This window comes from Aspergillus sclerotioniger, assembly GCF_003184525.1.
Source record: "Aspergillus sclerotioniger CBS 115572 chromosome Unknown BO94scaffold_16, whole genome shotgun sequence".
Classification (NCBI taxonomy): domain Eukaryota; kingdom Fungi; phylum Ascomycota; class Eurotiomycetes; order Eurotiales; family Aspergillaceae; genus Aspergillus; species Aspergillus sclerotioniger.
The window spans coordinates 152,359-172,678 of record NW_020291006.1 but is presented as its reverse complement, the minus strand read 5'-3'; the positions used below and the strand labels follow the sequence as shown (position 1 = coordinate 172,678).

Here is a 20,320-nt window from a genome sequence, read left to right as displayed (position 1 = left end):
ATCGCCAAGAGAAGCTCCGCGGCCGCCCGTTCTCGCCGTCTCTTCGTCATGTTGGCTTCTTCTCTTCTCTTCCCTCCCTTTCCCTGCTGCATCGCCCTCCCCATCCGTTCGCTGCCACGTCTGCCATTCTTATTCCTCCCACCGGATCAATCCGTCTCCAGGGCCCAGCCAGCATGGCTCCCACCATCCCCTCGGCCAAGCTAACCCTCTCGTGCCCGCTCTTTGCTGCCGACTTCGACCCGCGCAACCACAGCTTTCTGCTGGTTTCTGGTGGTGGTGGTGAGGGCCGCAGTGGGGTTGGCAACAAGATCGCAAGTTTGCCCAGTCTGCCCATCTCTTGATACTCTTCGACCCGTGCTAACACCCCAGCTCCCCCTCAGGTCCTCCTCAACACCTCCAAACGCCAAGAGATCTCCGAAGTCGTCGACATTGAATTGTCGCGCGATGAGGACTCAGTCACCTCCCTCGCCGCCGCCCAGACCACCGACGACGCGATAATCGCCCTGGCCGGCATCAACAGCTCCGTCGCCGAGCAGAAGCGAGACAACAACCAACATCTGCGATCCTTCCGCATCGATTATCCCCCCCGGAAATCCGGCTCTCTCAAAGGGAAAAAGAAGAAGGCCGCGTCCTCCCCCGGCAAAACCACGCCGCTATCACGGGCGTCGCTCTTCCGCACCCTCAAAGGCACCAAGGCCTCGTCCGACACCTACCAGCGCACCCTGCGCCTCTCCCCATGGAAAGCCGACTCGGAATCCCCGCGAGTCGCCGCCATCGCGACCGGCCTGGCCCCCGCCGGTGAGGTCGTCTTCTTCAGCGCAACCGCTACGCCCAGCACATCCGACGTCATCGGACGAATCCGTCTCAACAGCGACGAGGAGGCCGAGGACGTCGACATAACCGATCTGCCCAGCAAGGGCCAGTTCCGCGTCGCCTACACCAACGGCGTTGACGTCTTCATCTGCCAGATCTCGGCCGACACCCGCTCCAACGCCTCGCCCGACGTGCATTGCGTTTACACCACGCCCTTGCCTGAGAAGGGGCTCCGGGCGCGGCCTAAATTCCGGGCTTTGCGCTTCCTCTCCCCGACAACATTGCTGCTGCTCCAAAACGCCCCCGACCGCAAGGGCTGTGAGCTTGTCCTCCTGGATCTCCGCCAGGCCACCTCCGGCCAGAAAAGCACCCCCGCAGGCAAGGCGCCCATCGTCCGCCGCAAGAAGCTCCGCAAAACCATCAAGATCGGGCTAGGCCTGGACATCTGCAACTTGGGCCCCGGCTCCGACCCGGACAACCAACAGCAGCAGGCCGTGGTTGCCATCTCCGGCAGTGACCAGTCCATCGAGATCCTGACGCTGGATTTCAACCCGATGACCAGTCGCTACGGTGTGCTCCAGCATTTCTCATCCCTCCGCGAAGTTCACCCCTTCGCCATGACCAAGCTCTGCTTCTCTCCTTTCCACCCCCCATCCCATCCCGTCTCCCCCGAAACCCCTCCACAATACATCAAACTAGCCTCGGTTAGCATGGGCAACACCGTCGTTGTGCATACTCTCCCCCTCTCCCCCTGTCCACCCACCAACCGCTACCCGCGCTACGTTCTCTCCATGCCCGGCGAGTCCGAGATCTGGACAAATCTCACCAGCGGCTTTGCCGCCCTCCTCTCCATCCTCATCGTCTGCTTCGTCCTTCAGGCATTCACCGAAATCCGCGGCGCCATGCCCCCCTATCTGGGCGCCACGGACTGGCTGCCCCCTAGCATCCGCGACGCCGTCGCCCGCCCATACTATGCCCCGCCTCCTCCTCTTCATTTCCCATCTCCAGAAACCACTCTAGACACCCCACCCAAGATCCGCACCCTCCACGACCTCATCACTTCATCCCAGCAACCCCCCCTCATCCACTGCAATCCAAGTACAAATACCCTCCTCATCGACACCGCAGACCCGATGGTCTTAGCTGAATCCGATTCCAACACCCAGCATCAACATCACCGCTGGAAAGACCTCCCCTCGGAGATTCGCCAGCGCTGGATCCTCCAGCTCACGCAGGCAGGCTACGAGGCGTCCACCGACGACTCCGAGTCGGTTCTAGATAGGGTGTTATTCGGGACCATGTGTACAAAAGTACCCATCGAGGAGGTCATCTAAAATCTCTCTACGCTGCATGGAACGAACGAATGGGTCTCAATGTGTTCTGATTGCTTGCTGCTCAATGAGTTTCTAGTTGTTGGAAAGATTGTATGTGGTGGGTTTAGAGGTTGATGATTAACGGATGATGGATGGTTGGATCCTGCTGTTTGGCTACTACTATGGATTGCCTTGTCTTGCCTTGCATTGCATTCATTGGATGTGGTTGTCGTTGAGATGATGGGTTGGATTGGATTGCGGGATGCGGGATGCGGAATGCGGGGCAGTCCTTGTGTCTTGTTCTGCGGAGTATTCGATTACCATACCTACGATTGTACGCTATTATTGACCGTGTCATATACAACTATACTATTATCACTGACCTTCGGTCTGGTAGTGGTTATTATTATCACAGAAGAAGAAGAAGAGGCAAGTATTCTTTTTGGTAGGCCCCTTGCTCCTAGTGCCCTCCTCTAGCTCAATTCATGGGGCTGCTTCAGCAGACGATCACGTGTTGTTTTTTCTCAAGTAGCTGCTCGCTATGCACAAGTATTCCATCATGGACTCGTCAATCGAAACGGACATAGGCGGGTACATGAGGCTAACAAAAATTTCAATGCACGTCCGTATGTCGGAGCGTCCCAACTCATATCGGTCTTCGGCTCTCTATCCTTCTTTTACCGATCGACCTCTTGTTTGTCTTTCTGTCTTTCTTTTCTTTTCTTCTTTTCCCAGTACAGTCGAAGACCGGCTAACACATCATCAAATGTGGTTTCGCTTAGCCGGCCTGATCCAGATCATCGGTAGGAGCATAACCGCACAGCGGAAAGGGCGGGTAACAAGATTATTCACGAATGTAAGGAGAAGAGGACCACAAAGGAGAATAGACACCAAGATGAACGCCAAATTATCCATGCCGAGTCCGCAGACCACAAAGCTGTGCAGTGAGGATATCACAAGAAGAAATCGAGTTGCAATGCAGGTCGTTAGGGGGCAGCAAAATCAACCGGAGGCGCGTAAATGTGACCCATATGTGCGTGAAAACAAGATCTGGTGTAAATCATAAGAGGAACAAGACGACCGGGAGCGAGTTGGTAGTTACCATCCCCGCCAGCGCACGTACTCCCCTCCACGGGCAATCACTGGCTGTTCTTCTTCCAACGGAGTAACTCCGCCAAGCTCGCGAGGCTGCAGCCCAGCTTGAGGAAGTCATGGGCCAACAGCTCATCGGCGGTGGCACGGCTGCGCACATCAACACAAAGACAGACACTGAGGAAGGATTTAAGTTCCTTGCTAAGCTTCTCCGGCTTCTTCAAGCGAGGGGTACCGTTGGTGGCGATGAGGTACAGCGCTTTGAGCGGTTCCTCGTTCAGATACGGGGGCTCCGATTCAATCATCTCAATGGCCATAATACCCAGTGACCAGCAATCCACCTTGGGGCCATACTCCTTCTGCTTCACCACCTCGGGCGCCATCCAATACGGAGTACCAACCATGGTGGCTCGCTTGCTCTTCGATTCGGTCAGCTTGGCGCAGAATCCGAAATCAGCTAAGAGGTCGTTAGCATCTCTTTTTCATCTCAGTCAGCATGTCATCAAGGCTACTCACTAATCTTAACGTGGCCCGCCCGGTCAAGAAGGACGTTATCACTCTTGATATCACGGTGAATGATGTTCTGGCTGTGCAGATGAGCCAATCCTTTGCAGGTCTGGAAAAAAACTCGAATTAACATCACGATCCAGGTTTTCGCTGGCATATGATTCTGCATGCACATACCTCTGCACAGATCGTGGCAATTTGGTCTTCTTGAATCAACGGGTTATTGTCAATGACATCCGTAAGCGCACCACCTTCCATGAATTCCATGACGACCCACAGCTCGTTGCTTTGCTCCTGCAGGAACGAGTCAAGGAAGTTGACAATGTTGGCGTGCTGGCTGTCCTTCATGACGATGATCTCATTGACAATGAGCTCCTTCCGTGGCTGGCTACGCAAGTCCATTTGCTTGATCGCCACCTGGGTTCGAGGACCATACTGGCGGTAAAGCTCACGTGCGACACCAGACGTGGCATGCTCCTTAACGCGCGCCACGTACACGGATCCAGAGGCTCCCTGTCCAATCTTGCGCTGCTTGCTGTAGGATTCGTTTGGGTTATCCTTGGAGACGACAGACCTAAGTCGATCCATAACCTCGTTCTCGCTCATGTTCGACATGCGCACTTCCCTCTGGCGAGGTTCCGCCTTCTTGCTCAGAGCGGCCTCGGCTTGGCGGACTCCATCAGGAACGTTGGACTTGCCTGTCGCCTGCTTGTTCGCAATGTTGAGGGGCTTCACGGGCTGAACCGGAGCAGGTAGCTTGCTGGGAGGAGGGCCTTGAGCTGGCTGCGCCTTGGTGTTCTGAACCCGTGCAGGGGATTGGGCCTGAGGCGGATGTCGGGAGCTCGGAGATGATTGTTCGGGCCTTGCGGAGCCGTTGGCGTGATCTCCGGGTCGCTGTCCGGGGGTCGGAGGCGATGGCGCAGGGCGTTGGGCAGTCAGCTGGCGCGAAGGGTCCTGGCGAGAGGATCCAGGGGCCTGCGGAGCGGGACGGCTTGGCTTGTAACGGTCATCAGACGACGGGCCGTAGCCACCAAGTTCCTGCTTGGCCAGAGGGACGCGGGTCTTGGGCAATGAGGCATTATATGCTTCCTGCTCGAGCCGGTTCTGCTCCTCTTCCCGCTGGCGGGCGCGATGGGACTCCTCCTCCACCCGGCGTCGCTCCTTATCCGCCAGCTCGTTCATATGCTCCAACTGATGCTGCTGCTCCAATGCACGGTCAGAGTCCGACTTAGCCTGCGCAGGAGGTGAGGCAGCGGAGTGGCTCGAGTATGACTGGCCACCGCTATCCAAACGTTGCGCGGGAGCAGGCGGTGGGGGTCTCGGGGGCGCAATTGAGCTTCCTACGGACCCGCTGCTGTAGGGCTTCGCTTGCTGGTTCGGCGGGGAGGAGAGTCCAGCGTAGTACTGGGGGTTCTGCTCACGCATCTTGATGTCGGAATAGAATTCCAGAACCTCGATGACCGCCTGGGGGTTCTTCTTGTAGTCTTCCTTGGTGATCGCGGACGCGGTTAGGAGCTTCTCCCACTCCGGCGGCAAGCCCACGAAGGCGCCTGTACGCGGATCGAATCCAACATGGACGCGATGGCTGAAGTTTGTTGGATTACTCACTCCTCCCATACCGGGGCATCGTTCGTAGATCTTATCGATCCAGTCGTAGATCTCATCATCGCTCTTGACTTCGCAAGTGATGCTCTTGGTGGGCACATCACGGGTGATCACGGCGGCTTTGGAGGTCGCATCCTTGGGATTGGCGAGACGAATGATTTCAAAAGCCATGCGAGTATCCTCCGATCGAGAGACGCCCGTTACCGCCGTCAGGGGAATGGACAACACGATCTTCCCGGTCTCATTCTTGAGGAAATCAAGGCGGAATTCGCGCAAGATCAGGTATCGTTGGTTCCAGGTCGCCAGAAACTTATCTTCCTTGCAACGAACATACCCCTCCTTGATCACAGTGACGCCTCCCCCACCCGACTGCTCGGTCTTGGTGCGCGTGAGCGAAGGGGTACTCGTATTGGGGAAGAGAGACAGGTTGGCCGGACCGGGAGTACTTGGGGAATTCAGGTTCATCTGACTGAAGGAGGTGGCCACGTTGGAAGGGTTGGAAGGCAGGTTGAGCGTTGGGCGATCGGCTGGGGGGCGGGGGGCAGGCCCCGGATTCATAAACTGATCTGGGGAGTACATGGTAGTACTGCGGCCAGCGTCAGCAGCGCCCAGAATAACCGCAGGCAAGGGCCTGTAAGAGATCGAGATCGAATGCGAAAGGGGTGGGGGGTCAAGAAAAGAACAGAAAGGAAGAAAAAGTCCGACTCACTTTTCGTAGGAGGCCATTTAGCTGGGCCGGCTTGGAAACCGAGACGCGGAACACCCGAGGGGAAGGGGGGGTTTCGTTAGGGGGGGGGGCAGTGAATCAAGTTCACGGAGCAACGTGAAAGGGTGGCCCCGACAACACACCCAGACTACTGTAATTCACTGCAGGGTGGTCAGCAAGCAAACTGTGGCATGAGCAAGGCTGGGTCTGTCATTTTGGGACCCGTGGACGGGGAAGAGCCTCTTGTCCAAGGCTTCGATCTATGATCCACCGGCCAACCGGCGGGTAGATTGAGATGGATGTAGACAGTATGGGACATGAACATACCTGGACGGCGAGGGTAGGCTTTTCGTCGAGCAATCAGCAAGAGGGAAGCCTCGCGCCCGCGAGGAAGCTCCAAGCGTGGGAGGTAAGTCTCGAAGATGGCTACCCTGTTGTCCAGGCGCTGTGAGACCAGCGGTACCAAATGGGGCGGAAATGCGAAGTACGCGATACAGGAGAGATGCAGGCGACGGGAGAAGGGGGGAGACACACGAGGTGTGCCAGAAATGACGAGTTGAATGGAAAGGAGGAGGCAGCGGTGCAGCCAACAAATGAAGTTCACCAGCCAGGAGAACAGGAGGGTGAAAGAGGTAGAAAATGTGGGCGTGAAAGGAGTAAAGGAAGAAGAGGGAGAGGGAGAGAGAGAGAAGGAGCACCAAGAGGAGGCGGCAAAAAGGGAAGGCCGGCCGTCGACAAAAGGCACTCGAGGTTTCACCACCCGCGGCTCCCAAGGGGCGCGTGGCTCTCTGTCAGTGATATGCAAGCAATGAGGGTTTGTTCTCGAAGGTGAGGATGTTCACCCATAACCCCCAAGAATAATGATAGTGCTGAGAAGGAGTAACAGGAGGGGGGAGAAGAAGAAGGTGACGAAATTAATTCGAAGTACAGTAAGTAGCATAGTACTGCCCCCCTGGAATAAGAATCATGGCGACAATGAGATTTGGACCGCTCGCGCCTATCTAGTACCATACGATCACTAGACAACGATTGACGGGTCCTTGACTTTCATCATAATGGATTGTCGTAGGATGTCTTGGGAGGTTTCATATACAAAGCTAAATTCTACGCAGTCAAGCCTCCCGATCCCATCGATGCGCGACCATCACTTCCCAAAGACAACCCTAGACCACGCAGCCCTCACTTGAGACCGTGGAAGAGAACCCCTGGGGTTGTTGTCGACCAGTTTGAATCCCATTGGGTGGATGCGATATAACATCAAACCCTGGTGGGTTTGGTAAGAGTGGATGGAATGGCCCCCGGGCAGTGCATCTGTACTAGGTACTACTTAGGTTGTAGTACTACCTATAGGTACTAGATAGTAGTATGTAACAGCCACGGGTTCGAAAGCCCTGCTGGACTTTACTGTCTCTACCTACCTACTCCGTACAGAGTATCCTTCCTATCTACTATAACTATGAGATTAAGGGGAGCCAGAATGCGTACGCCAGAAAACTCCACTCCGATCCAGGTGACGGACTTCGAATTGATTAATGGGCAGGAGACCATTACATCACCCGCGCGGATGGGGCCGATGGCCATGATGGACCTCGCCCTCTGAGGCTATTCAGGGCTGGGTCTCCTTGCGGCGCCAAACCGTCCCACAGGTAAACAAAGAATCCCAATCATACCGTGTGGTACGCTCTGCAGCCAACCAACAACAGTGCACACCTGAACTGGATCCTGGACAATAGCAGCCATCCAGGAATCTTTTTTCCCAAGGATCGCAGTGAGCGGCCCACGGGTCGCTGAGCCAGAGGGCCGAAAGAAGGGAGGCCCACCTCCGGCCCTGATTCCCGCCCCTTTTTCAGGGCAACCAAAAGTGCCCATCCACCAACCCAGCAAGACCAGATACCCTGTACATGCATCTTCATACTCCGTGTGAATAGATCAGAACTCTGAGCAGATCCCATTTCTTCGCATACTCCGTATAATGGTACAGATTGAGTCCATAATGGCCTACAGGTTCCACCTTCCCCTCCCCCCAGGGGCAACCATCTAACCTTGTATATGTCCTTCTCTTATCACCGCTCCTCTCCAAACGGATGGTTGAACTTCAGCAATCCATTCAAGCCTCCCACCCATCCATCGTGCGCCTCTCCGCCCGTGATCCTCCGCATTACACATGGCACACCCTTTTGCCATTCATTCTTGCCATGCCGCATCTCCTCATCCCAAACTCGGGCCTCCATCCCCGCAGTCAACCCTTGTCCCAGGTTCACTCCGTCTATGCTAACCTCCAACTCGCGGCTCCGGTTTTTCTCGCTCAGTCGTAGTGTGATCGGGGTGCTGGATGGCAGTACTAAGGGCCGGAAGCTCAGACTCCGCGCACAGATCGGAGTCAGCAGAACCGCCGGTACCAGTGGGTGCACAATGCTGCCACCGCTGCTCAAACTGTATGCCGTGCTACCCGTCGGCGTTGAGATGATGATTCCGTCGGCAACGGCCTCCGTCAGAAACCGGCCCCCAACATAGACGTCCAGCACGGCCAGATGTGGCTCCTTGCCGCGGTGCAGAAGCACCTCGTTCATAACGTACGCTCCCTGTTCATCCAAGCTGTTTGGCATGCCGACAGATTTGGATCCACGCTGTACCGGTTGTCCATCTGCAGTGAATAATCCCACCTTCAGCCGATTGCGCATCAAGATACGAGCCCCGCGCGTCAAGCCCATCGACTTCCCCCGCACCGACGACCATCCAGTGGGGCCCGCTCCGAGTTCCAGCGATTCATCGTCAGAGGCCGGCCGGGGGTCACCCAGCACCGTTCCGCGATCCCCGGCCCCCGCGCCGGACATGTATACCTCACGAAATGCGCGCTTGTATTCGGCGAACTTCCATTCGCTTAGGAACCCCAGTGTACCCATGCTGAACGACAGTACCGGGGGCACGTTGTAACACGTGGCAAACAAGGATGAAGCATGTAGGATCGTCCCATCTCCCCCTAGAGTAACGGTGAGATCTACCTTGTCATGTAGTACCGGCCATGGTTGGTCTAAAGAGGCGGAGTAGACTGGCGATTGAAGTAATGAGTGTACTTCCTCCGCGACACTGGGTTCTAGAATGATCGAGGTCGATGGATAGGTAGACGTCGCGTGACTAGATAGGCGGCGAGTTGTTAGCGCACATTGCTCCTCGGCTACCCAGTTCCAGGTCCTCGTACTTGGCAAATTCGATGAGAGATGCAGTAACAGCGGGCGCATAGTCTTTCTTCACCAAAAAGATGTTCCGCGGGGGGGCTGGCCATTGGAGGGACAGTAGATCGCCCACTTGGGATTCTGCTCGGGGCACACGAACCGGTCAGCATACCACCGAAGGGCTTGAGGGGGTCCTGCAGACGGCACTGCGTTGACGCACACCTTGATATTTGGGTATCAGGCGCTGTGGGAGCAGCCCGACATCTCTAATTTCGTAGCGTTGCGAGGATGAGGAAAAGGTCCGTGTCCAAGGCATCCGACTCGGGGCCCGGAGCCGGGCAGGTTGTAGTCGGATAGTCGCGAAATGCATCTCAGTGTTGGATGTGACCCCGAATGGTCATGTACACTATTTCTAGAACACGTTCATTAGCTCACATTAAGTGTGGATCCCAATCCGGACAAGAGCGCTCACTTTATTAAGTCTAGGTCTCATTCATTGTCCCAAACCAGCATGTGAGATTTCAGCATTGACCTGAGATGCAGGATTAGTTCGGCGGAGTACACATCTGCATCTATATAGTTTCAATGCTAGTGCGAATCCGTCGTATTACCACTACTTAAGGATGTGGCCCGCAGGAAAGGACAACCAGGGTCGTGAATATCGTTGATTCAAAAAAATGTCAGTGTTGAATGTTGATAAATAAGTAGTGTCACAAGCAGAACCCCAGGATTTCTCGCTGACCGCCTTGAGTGACGTAGTTCAATGAATGGATGGCTCGAGCGAGCATGCGCCCCAGGCTTCCACAGCTCTGTCCGGCTCAAGCTTCCCTCTCACTCTTCCCCCTCTTGCGCTGGCCAGGAACCTAATATTCTCTCCTCTTAGCTAAGTGGGCATGGCTCGAATCACTCCATATATTGTTACCTTACCTCTTTGTTAATATTATTATCAAGCGACCTCCTCTTCTCTTCATTATATCCTCCAGGCCTGTAACGACGGCCTCGCTTTCCTCCTACCGGGTTTTCGGCAGACACCGCTCTTCTTGGTACAGTGTTGCATCCACTTGTCAGACTCTACCTAGTCAGACTGCTCGCGTGATCATGGGCTAGAAAGCTAATATGGGTCCGATTCAGTACCAATATCTCTAGAACTTTATCCCCCCGCCCCTGTTATAAGTCGGCTCGTACTCCCATCGTGTTCCTCATCGTCAGCAATAGATCTAGATCGCCATGGTTACCCCCGAGCTTCGACCACGGAAGCATGACTCGCCACTCAAGCACACAGCTGCTTCAAAGGAACAGCTCCCAAATTACCAGGATGCGGAGCCACGTTTGAAACATGGCATCGCAATGCAGCTTCTCCGCTCCCTACTCCTGGCAACATGGTTCAACTGCTGCTGCGTTGCCATTCTAGCGACCCAGATCATCGGCTCCCCGCTATACGTGATCAACAAGGATTGGTACTACTCGTACATGGCATACACAAAGCAGTCCTTCGGGTTGGTCATCACGGCTCTTACTCAGTGGGGTTGCCCTACCTTTGTGCGAGTCAGTGGGGACAAGAGTGTCCGGGGTCAGATTCACATCGCAGAGGATGGACGCCTGAAGACACAATTCCCGGAGCGGCTGGTGTTGATTGCCAACCATCAGGTGTATACGGATTGGATATATCTTTGGTGGGTGGCATACACGAACGCGATGCACGGTCGCATCTTTATCATCTTGAAGGAATCTCTCAAGTATATCCCTATCATCGGCCAAGGAATGACCTTTTACGGCTTTATCTTCATGGCTCGCAAATGGCTATCTGACAAACCCCGCCTACAACATCGCTTGGAGAAGTTAAAGACTCAGCACACGGGATCTCAGTCTGGGTCCCCGCAGTATGACCCAATGTGGCTATTGATTTTCCCCGAGGGCACGAACCTCTCCATCAATACCAGACGACGGAGCGTGGAGTATGCGAAGAAGCAGGGACTGTCTACTTTGAAACATGAGATTCTTCCCCGCTCCACTGGTCTGTTTTTCTGTCTACAGCAGCTGCGAGGGACTGTGGAATGGGTCTATGACTGCACCGTAGCTTACGAAGGACCTCCGTAAGTATTAAATGCGCTCTCGTGAGATATATGCTGAGCATACAACTGACTACTATGGCTATACCTAACAGAAAGGGCAGCCTTCCCGACAAGTACTTTACTCTCCGGTCTACTTATCTGCAAGGGCGACCGCCGACCTCTGTCAACATGCATTGGAGACGGTTTGCGGTGTCCGAGATTCCTTTGGATGATCAGCAAGAGTTTGACTCGTGGCTCCGGGAACTTTGGACCGAGAAGGACCAACTGCTTGAGGAGTACTATGAAACAGGGAGATTTCCGTCCGAATTGGCTGGCTCCATCGAGGTCAGCCATAAACCGGAGGAGCGGAGAACTGCCGCGGCTGCAGGGTATGCTGAGACGCATGTGCGATTGCGGCACTGGGCCGAGGTTGGGCGGATCTTCATGGTGCTGGTGAGCGCTGTGTTTCTCTGCAAGCTACCCAAGCTGTTGGGGTTCTGATGCGGAGCTCACCTCCCCCGCGGGGCGTTGGGTTGGCTTTGCCGTTACGTGCTATGACCGACACTCTTACCGAAAGTTGCATGATACGAGAAGATGCGCTTAGAGTATTGTTATGATTATTGTTTCTGGCGTGATAGGGCTGGCTAGGATAGATACCTCCCCGCTCCGTTTTTGGTAGCACACCCGTGATCTTCGTTTCGTTCTTAATAGTATAAAGTAGCTTTCCGGGGGTGGATAGCCGGATCGCCTTGAACAAGAATTAGAAGCGACATAATAACCGGACTATGCATGCTTCTCTCTGATTATTCCATGCAGGACTACGGAGTAGATTCTTTCGAGAAATGCCACAGCTAGATAGAGAATATCCGATTATTATTCGCCAATTCACCAACCAGTGTGAGTAAAAGCAAGCCACAGGTGGTGGCGGTGTAACACTCGGCCCGGCCAGCCTTGCTCGCGCCGCTCATCCAACGGAGCAGCAGCGCTTCCCCATCCCGACAAGAGCATCCAACTGAGCCTGCTGTGACCGCAGACTTTGTCGTCTCTCCGGCCGCTGCAATTCTAGGAGCGTTCTTCTTGCTCATCTCTCCGGCAAGAAGACACTCTTCCATCTCTCCCTCCTCCCCCACCTGTTTTCATCCCGATCATGAGTTGAGCTGAACCACTTCCCAAGCTCCTTTCACCTCCGATCAGTCGCATCTCCCCCTCGGTCCCCATCTACAATACATTGCTAAAGGCACTTCCCGCGCAAGCCATGGCGGCCCTCCAAACTGGTCACGCCAATGGCACGAACGGCGATTCTCTTCCGGCCGCCAACGCGGTGCCCAATCTTCGTTTTTCTGACATTCCCTCCGCCATCGACATTCCCGCGTCCACCCTCGACAGTGAAGTCGAGGTTAGTCTGGAGATACTTCCGGATGACCCTACCGAGCTCTGTACCCTGCTTGAGAACGAGAAAGCGGCTAAGAATTTCTGGGTCACAATCGCTCTGGCGTACGCCAAGCAGAAGCAACTGGATCATGCCATCGACATCCTAAACAAAGGCCTCGCTTCGGTCGCTCATGGAGCCACCAAGGAGAAACTCGGCCTGCTGGGATGGGTCTGCTGGCTGTTGATGCTTAAGAGCCGACAAGCCCCCCGCGTCGCACCCGAGGGAGAATTGTATACTGAGGCCAAAACGAAGGACCATTATCTCCAGCTCGCGACGTCGACCCTGAACGAGGCCTCACGACTGAACCCGGCCTTTCCCCCTCTGTTCCTGGCGCGAGGTGTCCTGTCGCTGCTGCGCGCTTCGCTACATCCGCCACGCCCTGTTCGTCCCGGGACAGTCGATACCTCCGAGAGGGTGGAGTCACTGCGGCAAGCCCTCAAGTGTTTCGATGAGTCGTCCAAGGCCTTCGGCGGTCGGAATGTAATGGCTATCCTTGGACGCGCGAGGACGCAGTACCTGCTTGGGCGATATGCCGAGGCCCTGGAAGGCTATCAGAAAGTCCTGATGAAGATGCCCGGTTTGATCGATCCCGACCCGCGCATCGGTATCGGTAGTTGTTTGTGGCAGTTGGGCTTCAAGGAACAGGCAAAGGCTGCTTGGGAGCGGTCTCTGGCATTGGTGAGTTGGATGCAGATTTGACTTGCATTAAATCCGTGTTTACTAACTGCTTGATCTCGGCGAAATAGAACCCCGACTCGAAGGTCGCCAACATTCTCCTTGCAGTATACTATCTCTACGACAGTTCACGACATGCTACGACGGACCCAGCTTTCGGTTCGTTGTATAAGGTGGCAATGACCCAGTACACGCAGAAGGCATTTAAGCTGGACAAGGAATACCCTATGACATGTTCTTTGTTTGGCGGCTATTTCCTTCTCAGGAAGTCATATGCCACGGTCGAGACGCTGGCCCGCAAGGCCATCGAACACACTGATGTGATGCAGATTGCTAGCGATGGCTGGTATCTGCTTGGCCGAAAATCCCATTACGAAGGCGACTTGACACGCGCGGCGGAGTACTACAACCGCTCTGACCAGGCTCGTGGTGGCGGTGAGAAAGGGTACCTCCCCGCCAAATTTGGCACAGTGCAGATGCAAGTGTCCAGCAAAGACTATGACGGAGCTAAATTCCGGCTTGAGAAGATCATTCAGCAAACAAAGAACGCCGAATGCATGGTGCTCCTCGGCGCGCTCCATGCGGAGGAAGTCTTCGCAGTGCAGGCAAGTGGCAGTAAGGAAGACAAGACGGCCGAAATAAAGAAGGCCATCAATCTTTTGGAGTCTGTCCGCGCTCTTTGGAAGGATGAGAGCAAGAAGATCTCTCCCGACGAGTCGGTTTTGGTCTACCTAGCCCGGTTGTACGAGCAGACGGCGCCTGAGAAGAGCATGCAGTGCCTCACCCAGCTGGAAGAGATGCAGTTGGCGGAAGTCGCCGAGGAGGAGCGTCCTGAAGGCCTCCAGGATGAAGAGCAAGTCAAGGAGGCTCTCCGCGTCCACCTCCCTCCGCAGCTGCTCAACAACATGGGATGCTTCCTGTACCAGGCCGAGAAAGTCGATCGAGCCCGGGCAATGTTCCAGACGGCACTAGATGCTTGCGTTCGTTCGCAGGAGAAGGAGATCGAGCTCGACACCGATGCGCTTGTTACCACCATCAGCTTCAACCTGGGTCGGACCTACGAGGCAGCCGACATGCCGGATGAGGCTAAGAAGGTGTACCAAGGCCTATTGGAGCGCCATTCCGATTACACGGAAGCCAACGCGCGGTTGACGTACATTGCCCTTCGCCAGAGCCCTACGGATGAAGGTCCTAAGAAAATGGCCAAGCTCTACGAGGCTGACTCAACAAACCTCGAAGTCCGCGCCCTGTTTGGCTGGTATCTCAGCAAGTCAAAGAAACGCGCAGCCAACCTGGCAGAGGACCACGAACAGCGACACTACAAGCATACTCTGCAATATTATGACAAACATGATCGGTACTCGCTGACCGGCATGGGCAACATCCACTTGTCGACGGCGCGCGACATGCGGCGCGACAACGACCAGGACAAAGAAAAGCGCCGCAAGATGTACGAACGGGCCATCGAATTCTTTGACAAGGCGCTTCAGCTGGACCCCCGCAACGCCTACGCAGCGCAGGGCATCGCTATCGCGCTGGTGGATGACAAGAAAGACCACGCCTCAGCAGTACATATTTTCTCCAAGGTCCGTGATACGTTACGAGATGCGAGTGTCTACCTGAACCTGGGTCATGTATACGCGGAGCTGCGGCAGTACACCCGCTCGATCGAGCACTACGAGGCGGCATTGTCGAAAGACCGTGCTCGAGACGCGCAGATTCTGGCCTGTCTGGGCCGGGTTTGGCTGGCCAAGGGCAAGCAGGAGATGAACCTGCAGGCGATGAAGACCGCCCTGGACTACGCGCAGCGCGCCCACGCGGTTGCCCCGGGTCAAACCCACCTTGAGTTCAACGTTGCATTCGTGCAGAACCAGATCGCCTCGCTCACGTATGGTCTCCAAGAAACGCAGAAGACAGTCCAGGACGTACAGGAAGCGGCAGAGGGACTTCACCAAGCTGTGGAGACATTCAACCGGGTGGCCCAAGCGAAGAACCCGCCCTACCCAGCTAGCGCATTGGAGCAGCGCGCAAACATGGGCCGAACGATTATCAAGCAACTCGAGCGTGCCCTACAGAGCCAGAAGGACTACGAAGAGAAGAACGCCGCCAAACTCCAGCAAGCCCGGGAGGCCCGTGAAGCGGAGATGCGACGACGGGAGGAAGAAGTCCGCAAGGCACAAGAAGCTGAGCGTGAGCGGAAACAGCGCGTGGCTGAAGAGCGCCACCGAATGATTGAAGAAGCGCAGCGACTGGCGGAGCAGCGGGCGGAAGAGGAACGCGCACGCGAGGACGCGGAAATGACGACAGAGTCAGAAACCGGCACCAAGGTCAAGCGCAAGAAGAAGACGTCGTCAAAACGCAAGAAGAAGCGCAACGAGGACGACTTCATCAACGACGGTGGCGACTCGCCTGGCCCGGACAGGAGCACGGAGCCCGAAAGCGATGGCGAGACAGCCCCGAAGAAGCGGCGACGCCTGGAGCGTCGGTCGGGCGGCAAGGCGCAGGGCAAGTACAAGAGCAGCGAGATGGTGGTGGATTCGGATGATGACGATGATGCGGGCAGATCCGACGGTGAAGATCATGAGATGCGTGATACTGGGGCGGACGACGACGAGGAAGAGGTGGTACAGCGGCGCCGGGCGAAGGCGACCCGGCGGGTGGCCGATGATGACGATGACGAAGAGGACGAGTTGGCCGTGGCTGGAGGGGGCGCAGGATCAGGAGAAGGGGCGACGGGGGCCGGGGGCGAGAATGAGCATGGGGGCGACGAGGATGAGGATGATGGGCTGTTTAATGATGATGGCGAAGACGCAGAGATGAAGGAAGATGAGGAGTGATCTCTCCTCTCAGTTGTTGGATGGAGTTGGTTTTCCTTGAACCCAACTGTAGTTTTATGGGATTGTGAACTTCTCTTTGTTTCTTTCTTTCCTACTTTCTTCTCTTCCACTGTGTATTTGAAAAAGATGGCGTTGCGACTGGATGTCAAATTTTCAGATTCTACTGTTTATGGGGCCAGGAATTGGCTATCAGCAACTGAAACTATCGCTACACCAAGCGAGGGCTGGGATGTATTCTCCTGCGGATAGGATATGGAATTGCCATAGCAGTACTCCGTACAACATGGTAATATACGTAAATATATATCATGGCATGTCAGCTCTCCATCCGCGTGGCTGGGATATAGTATTATAGTATAGGCAGGTCAGTAAGTGTACAGAGAAGGACCTCGGTAGGAATGACTGGAAGATCCCACATACAATACACAATTACCATACATACATACATACATACATATCACATTACTCAAAACAGGAGGAACCAGGAACGAGGAAGAAAAAGGAAGGGAAACCTGCCCCCGATTTAGTGCCCTAGTCGACCAGCCTACAGCAGACTAAGCAGCACTAAACCACTGCCCCCCTCCCCCCCCCACCCACAATAACAGCGACGGAGGGTGGTGGGTGGTCTGGCTAGTGCTACTACTATTAGATAGCTGCCGGTCTAGAGTCTAGACAGTAGACACCAGGGATCGTCAGGAGTTCGAACGATGGAGAAGTTGGGGGCGTCGAGGGAGGGAAGGGGGGAGGGGGATGGTGCTACCGTGCTACACGCTAGGGGAGGGCTGGGATAAAGGAGAGGAGGGAGGTTTAAGGTTGGATCCGAGACAGTGGTGTGGCAGAGGTTAGGTTTGCTGTTGCCTTGTTGGGGGGAACAGGGGCAGGCTTTGTGGCAGAGGTGTTTGAGGATGTTGGATAGGGGAACTGTAATTAATTTGAGGGACTTGTTGTTTACCTGTTGGTTTTGGTGTTGGTGTTGGATTCTGGTGAGGGGGGGGGGGGGTATCTTGACTGTCAGTCAGTCAGTCTCGCTCTTATCTCTGCGATATATTATCTGATGGGGTTCACACACAGACATACACATGAAATTATGGAAACTTGATCATTGTGGGTAGGATGGTGTACTCAGCAGTACGTACTGAGTACAGTAGGTAACAGTGTATCGACATGACCAGATACATGTATGTAAAATATACGTAAGGAGAGACATCGGGTGGATCAGCTGACGAGCCTCAGCTGCGGCATATTATTGACACTTTGACAGAGAATGTACGGAGTACTACTACTTGCTACGATGTAGTGTGCTGGAGACGGCGTCCGACAGGTTCTCATGCGGTGTTTGGTTCACAGCAGCTCCATCAAGCCTACGGCTGGGAAAACCCAACCACGAGCAGTAGGCACATCCAGACCGCCGGTCCGAAGCCAAAAAAAAAAAGCAAAAGCGAGGAGAACGTGACGGCTGCACGAGAGATGCAGGTACATGAGCGAAACACCTACGTACTTAAGCAAGTGTATGTACATACCGGCGGTGTAGCTGTTGTTCCATGACTTGATAGTTATGAGATTTGGATGACTCAATCGAGTAAATCCATCAATCCTTCCCCCTCCCCCTCTTCCTACCTAGTAGGTAGGAGGTAGTTCCTAGTTCCTACGATGGTTCCTCGGCCCCATATAGTCGTTAGTCCTACTCCAGGCCTCGGGAAGTGGCATTCTTTGCCTCTCCTCCATCTGGGGGAGGCGCCAGAGGCAGTCGATATGACGTTTCGAATTGACTTTGACGGACTCTGTAGGTATCCATCTGTTGTCAGTCGGTTGTGGACTGCCGAAGCATATGTGGAAACCAGAAATTCCTCTCGGATCCGAGGCAAGGCCCGATGGATGGATTGGCTGACTGACTGTGCTCGCATCCCTGTGAGTTCTCCGGGACGAATGGGTCGTGGCTGGCATGGTATTTTTTTCACCTTCGGTACGGAGTACACAGTACACAGTACACACACTGGTCCAGTCAGTGGAACAGAGTACTAATCTCATTGTCAATGCCTCACTGGGTCCATCAAGTTCAGACATCCTGGTCACTGCATGAATCTAGTATCTACGATGGGACCGACCAGGATGGTCGCGTGTCGATTTAATATGATGAGTCGATTTCACCACGTTCGAGTGGATATCCACCACCGCTTGGGCAGATTCGGTGCGCCGTCCACGGCTTCCCACCGTCGCTCCGTCGGAGCCTCGGAGGAGGTATTATTGAGTTAGAGTTATACCTATGTACCTGTCATGTTGGATGCGGCCATTCATTCCTGATGCCAATTACCAGAACCGTGGTTCGAACCCCCCTCCAGCCCAGGTTGTATGGAGTCGTAGGGCCATCCTCGACCAAACAGAATTGACATTGTGGCAGCCAGCCAGAACTAGGTATCTATGTCCCGACACACAGGATCCGCTGGGCGCCTCACAAGGTTCAGCCAGGCCGAGAAGCTCCCGCCGGGCGTCCAGTCAACAAGCCTGGAACCGGGGGCTAGGAATCTATCTACTACTAGGCTACTAGCACGACTGCTGCTGTGCCCGGTGGAGAGAACGTTACACTGGGTCCGACACGCCCTCTTAAGCGAATGAAGATCCGGTGGTGCCTGAGTTGACATCTCGTATTATTGTCGGGGCAAGGGAGACGGACGGGCCCCTCGGATATTCGAGGCTGTTCGGATGTGATGCTTTTTATGTTCATGTCCTTGGGGAGCCTATGCACTAGGCACTGTAGGTTGTCTGTAGTTGCATGCATACATGTAGGTACGTATGCATGTCCACAGTCAACCCGTCAATCAGATGCTCGCCTGCTATGGAGTATATCCCGAACAAACGAGTGAATAAATTGACTCCTAGAGAAACTGCAGCAGAGGAAACTGAAAAGAATGTGCAATCAATTGTATTCGGTATTTGCCTCCCCCCCGCAAAAAGCTGACTCTCCGAAGCCTTTACATCAAGTCCTCGAATCCACCGCCGATACTTGCCCAACGGAAGTGCCCGTGAGATCATCACTTCAGGCCGAGGGTTGAGGGCCGGGGCTCGAAGGTAAGATTATCATAATAGTGCCATAGTAATCTGTAGTAAGTGGACTCCGCAGGTCTTTGCGGCACTTATCTTGTCGGAGAGTAAGCACGCATATCATATCATCATCTCATAAGCAGCCATGAGTCGTAAGGTTGACAACAGCTTTGTGTGCGAGGAGACGATTTCCGGCCGCTAATAGTACTAATCACCATGCTTGCTTTTTTTATCTTCTCGCATTGTTTTCTTCCTTGCCCCCATCGACCGAAGCCGCTAGAAGGATGGCTGGAGTCCTTCTGCGTTGTTTTCTCTCTTTCCAACCCCCAAAATAGCCAAAAGGGGAAACAATCCAACTGCAAGCCTCCCCTCCCCCTCCCCCTCCCCCCTTTCCTATTTTGGCCCCTGCTACTTAGGTCGATACGTATGAGACTGTAGATTAGGGGCAATTGGTTCAGTAGGGATCGAGAATTTGGGGGTTCATGGATGTTTCTCGCTTCTTGTTGGTCTTATTATTATTCAATTTTTCTTTTCGCTCTCCTGATTGCATCGTCCCCACGAAGGATGGTCTATCTTTGGGTTAACAGTCTCGGGGCACGATGGAACTCGGACGGACTAGGTAGGTAGGTAAATAGGTAGACTTAGAGACATGGCTTGGGAGTGGTCGTCCCCGTTGCCTCTTTTGGGGGATCCCTTTTCCTCCTGCTCCTGTTCGATCCCGATCGTAAAACCATGTTTCTTTTTTGAACTACTAGCCACTTGGAGGCGACGATGAACTGCGACGGGACACGACAGACGCAGTCAATAATAGGGACCTTTCCCAGCCTTGGTCTCAGTCTCCTCTCACTCCCGGCGGGAGGAAGGGGGGGGGGGAGTAGATAGATCCTCGATGGAGCAGCAGCACTACGACCAGGATCTAGGATGCTAAGCAGGGACTCGGTCGTCGCCCTTTTGGAACGAGGTCTAGGTTCCCAAGGTTGGTCACTAACGACGCTATTTCCCGGAGGAATTCCTGACAACGGTAATAATGCTTCATCAAGTACTACTCTGTACTACTAGGTTCATAGTCTGCCTGCA

The 20,320-nt window shown here is 54.5% G+C and overlaps 4 protein-coding genes across 4 annotated transcripts; 3 read left to right on the top strand and 1 right to left on the bottom strand.

Annotated features, from left to right (window-relative positions):
- Window positions 1-100: 100 nt before the first annotated feature.
- On the top strand, window positions 101-2,601 carry BO94DRAFT_535822 (uncharacterized protein). The gene is made up of 2 exons (XM_025611872.1): window positions 101-311; window positions 381-2,601. The coding sequence occupies exons 1-2, from the start codon at window positions 174-176 to the stop codon at window positions 2,145-2,147; spliced, it is 1,905 nt and encodes a 634-aa protein (XP_025466706.1). The 5' UTR covers window positions 101-173; the 3' UTR covers window positions 2,148-2,601.
- Window positions 2,602-6,206: 3,605 nt separating this feature from the next.
- On the top strand, window positions 6,207-7,401 carry BO94DRAFT_92807 (uncharacterized protein). Its single transcript, XM_025617742.1, has 3 exons — window positions 6,207-6,864; window positions 6,923-6,965; window positions 7,149-7,401. The coding sequence occupies exons 1-3, from the start codon at window positions 6,503-6,505 to the stop codon at window positions 7,221-7,223; spliced, it is 480 nt and encodes a 159-aa protein (XP_025466705.1). The 5' UTR covers window positions 6,207-6,502; the 3' UTR covers window positions 7,224-7,401.
- A 564-nt stretch (window positions 7,402-7,965) lies between these two features.
- Window positions 7,966-9,905, bottom strand: BO94DRAFT_535819 (NADH kinase POS5). The gene is made up of 4 exons (XM_025611871.1): window positions 9,682-9,905; window positions 9,432-9,621; window positions 9,236-9,350; window positions 7,966-9,171 (listed from the first exon to the last, which is right to left on the bottom strand). The coding sequence occupies exons 2-4, from the start codon at window positions 9,577-9,579 to the stop codon at window positions 8,100-8,102; spliced, it is 1,335 nt and encodes a 444-aa protein (XP_025466704.1). The 5' UTR covers window positions 9,580-9,621; window positions 9,682-9,905; the 3' UTR covers window positions 7,966-8,099.
- Window positions 9,906-10,058: 153 nt separating this feature from the next.
- On the top strand, window positions 10,059-16,517 carry BO94DRAFT_575702 (putative RNA polymerase II transcription elongation factor (Ctr9)). The gene is made up of 4 exons (XM_025615096.1): window positions 10,059-11,302; window positions 11,374-11,713; window positions 12,435-13,370; window positions 13,439-16,517. Exons 1-4 carry the CDS (start codon window positions 10,437-10,439, stop codon window positions 16,202-16,204), a joined length of 4,908 nt encoding a protein of 1,635 aa, XP_025466703.1. The 5' UTR covers window positions 10,059-10,436; the 3' UTR covers window positions 16,205-16,517.
- Window positions 16,518-20,320: the final 3,803 nt, after the last annotated feature.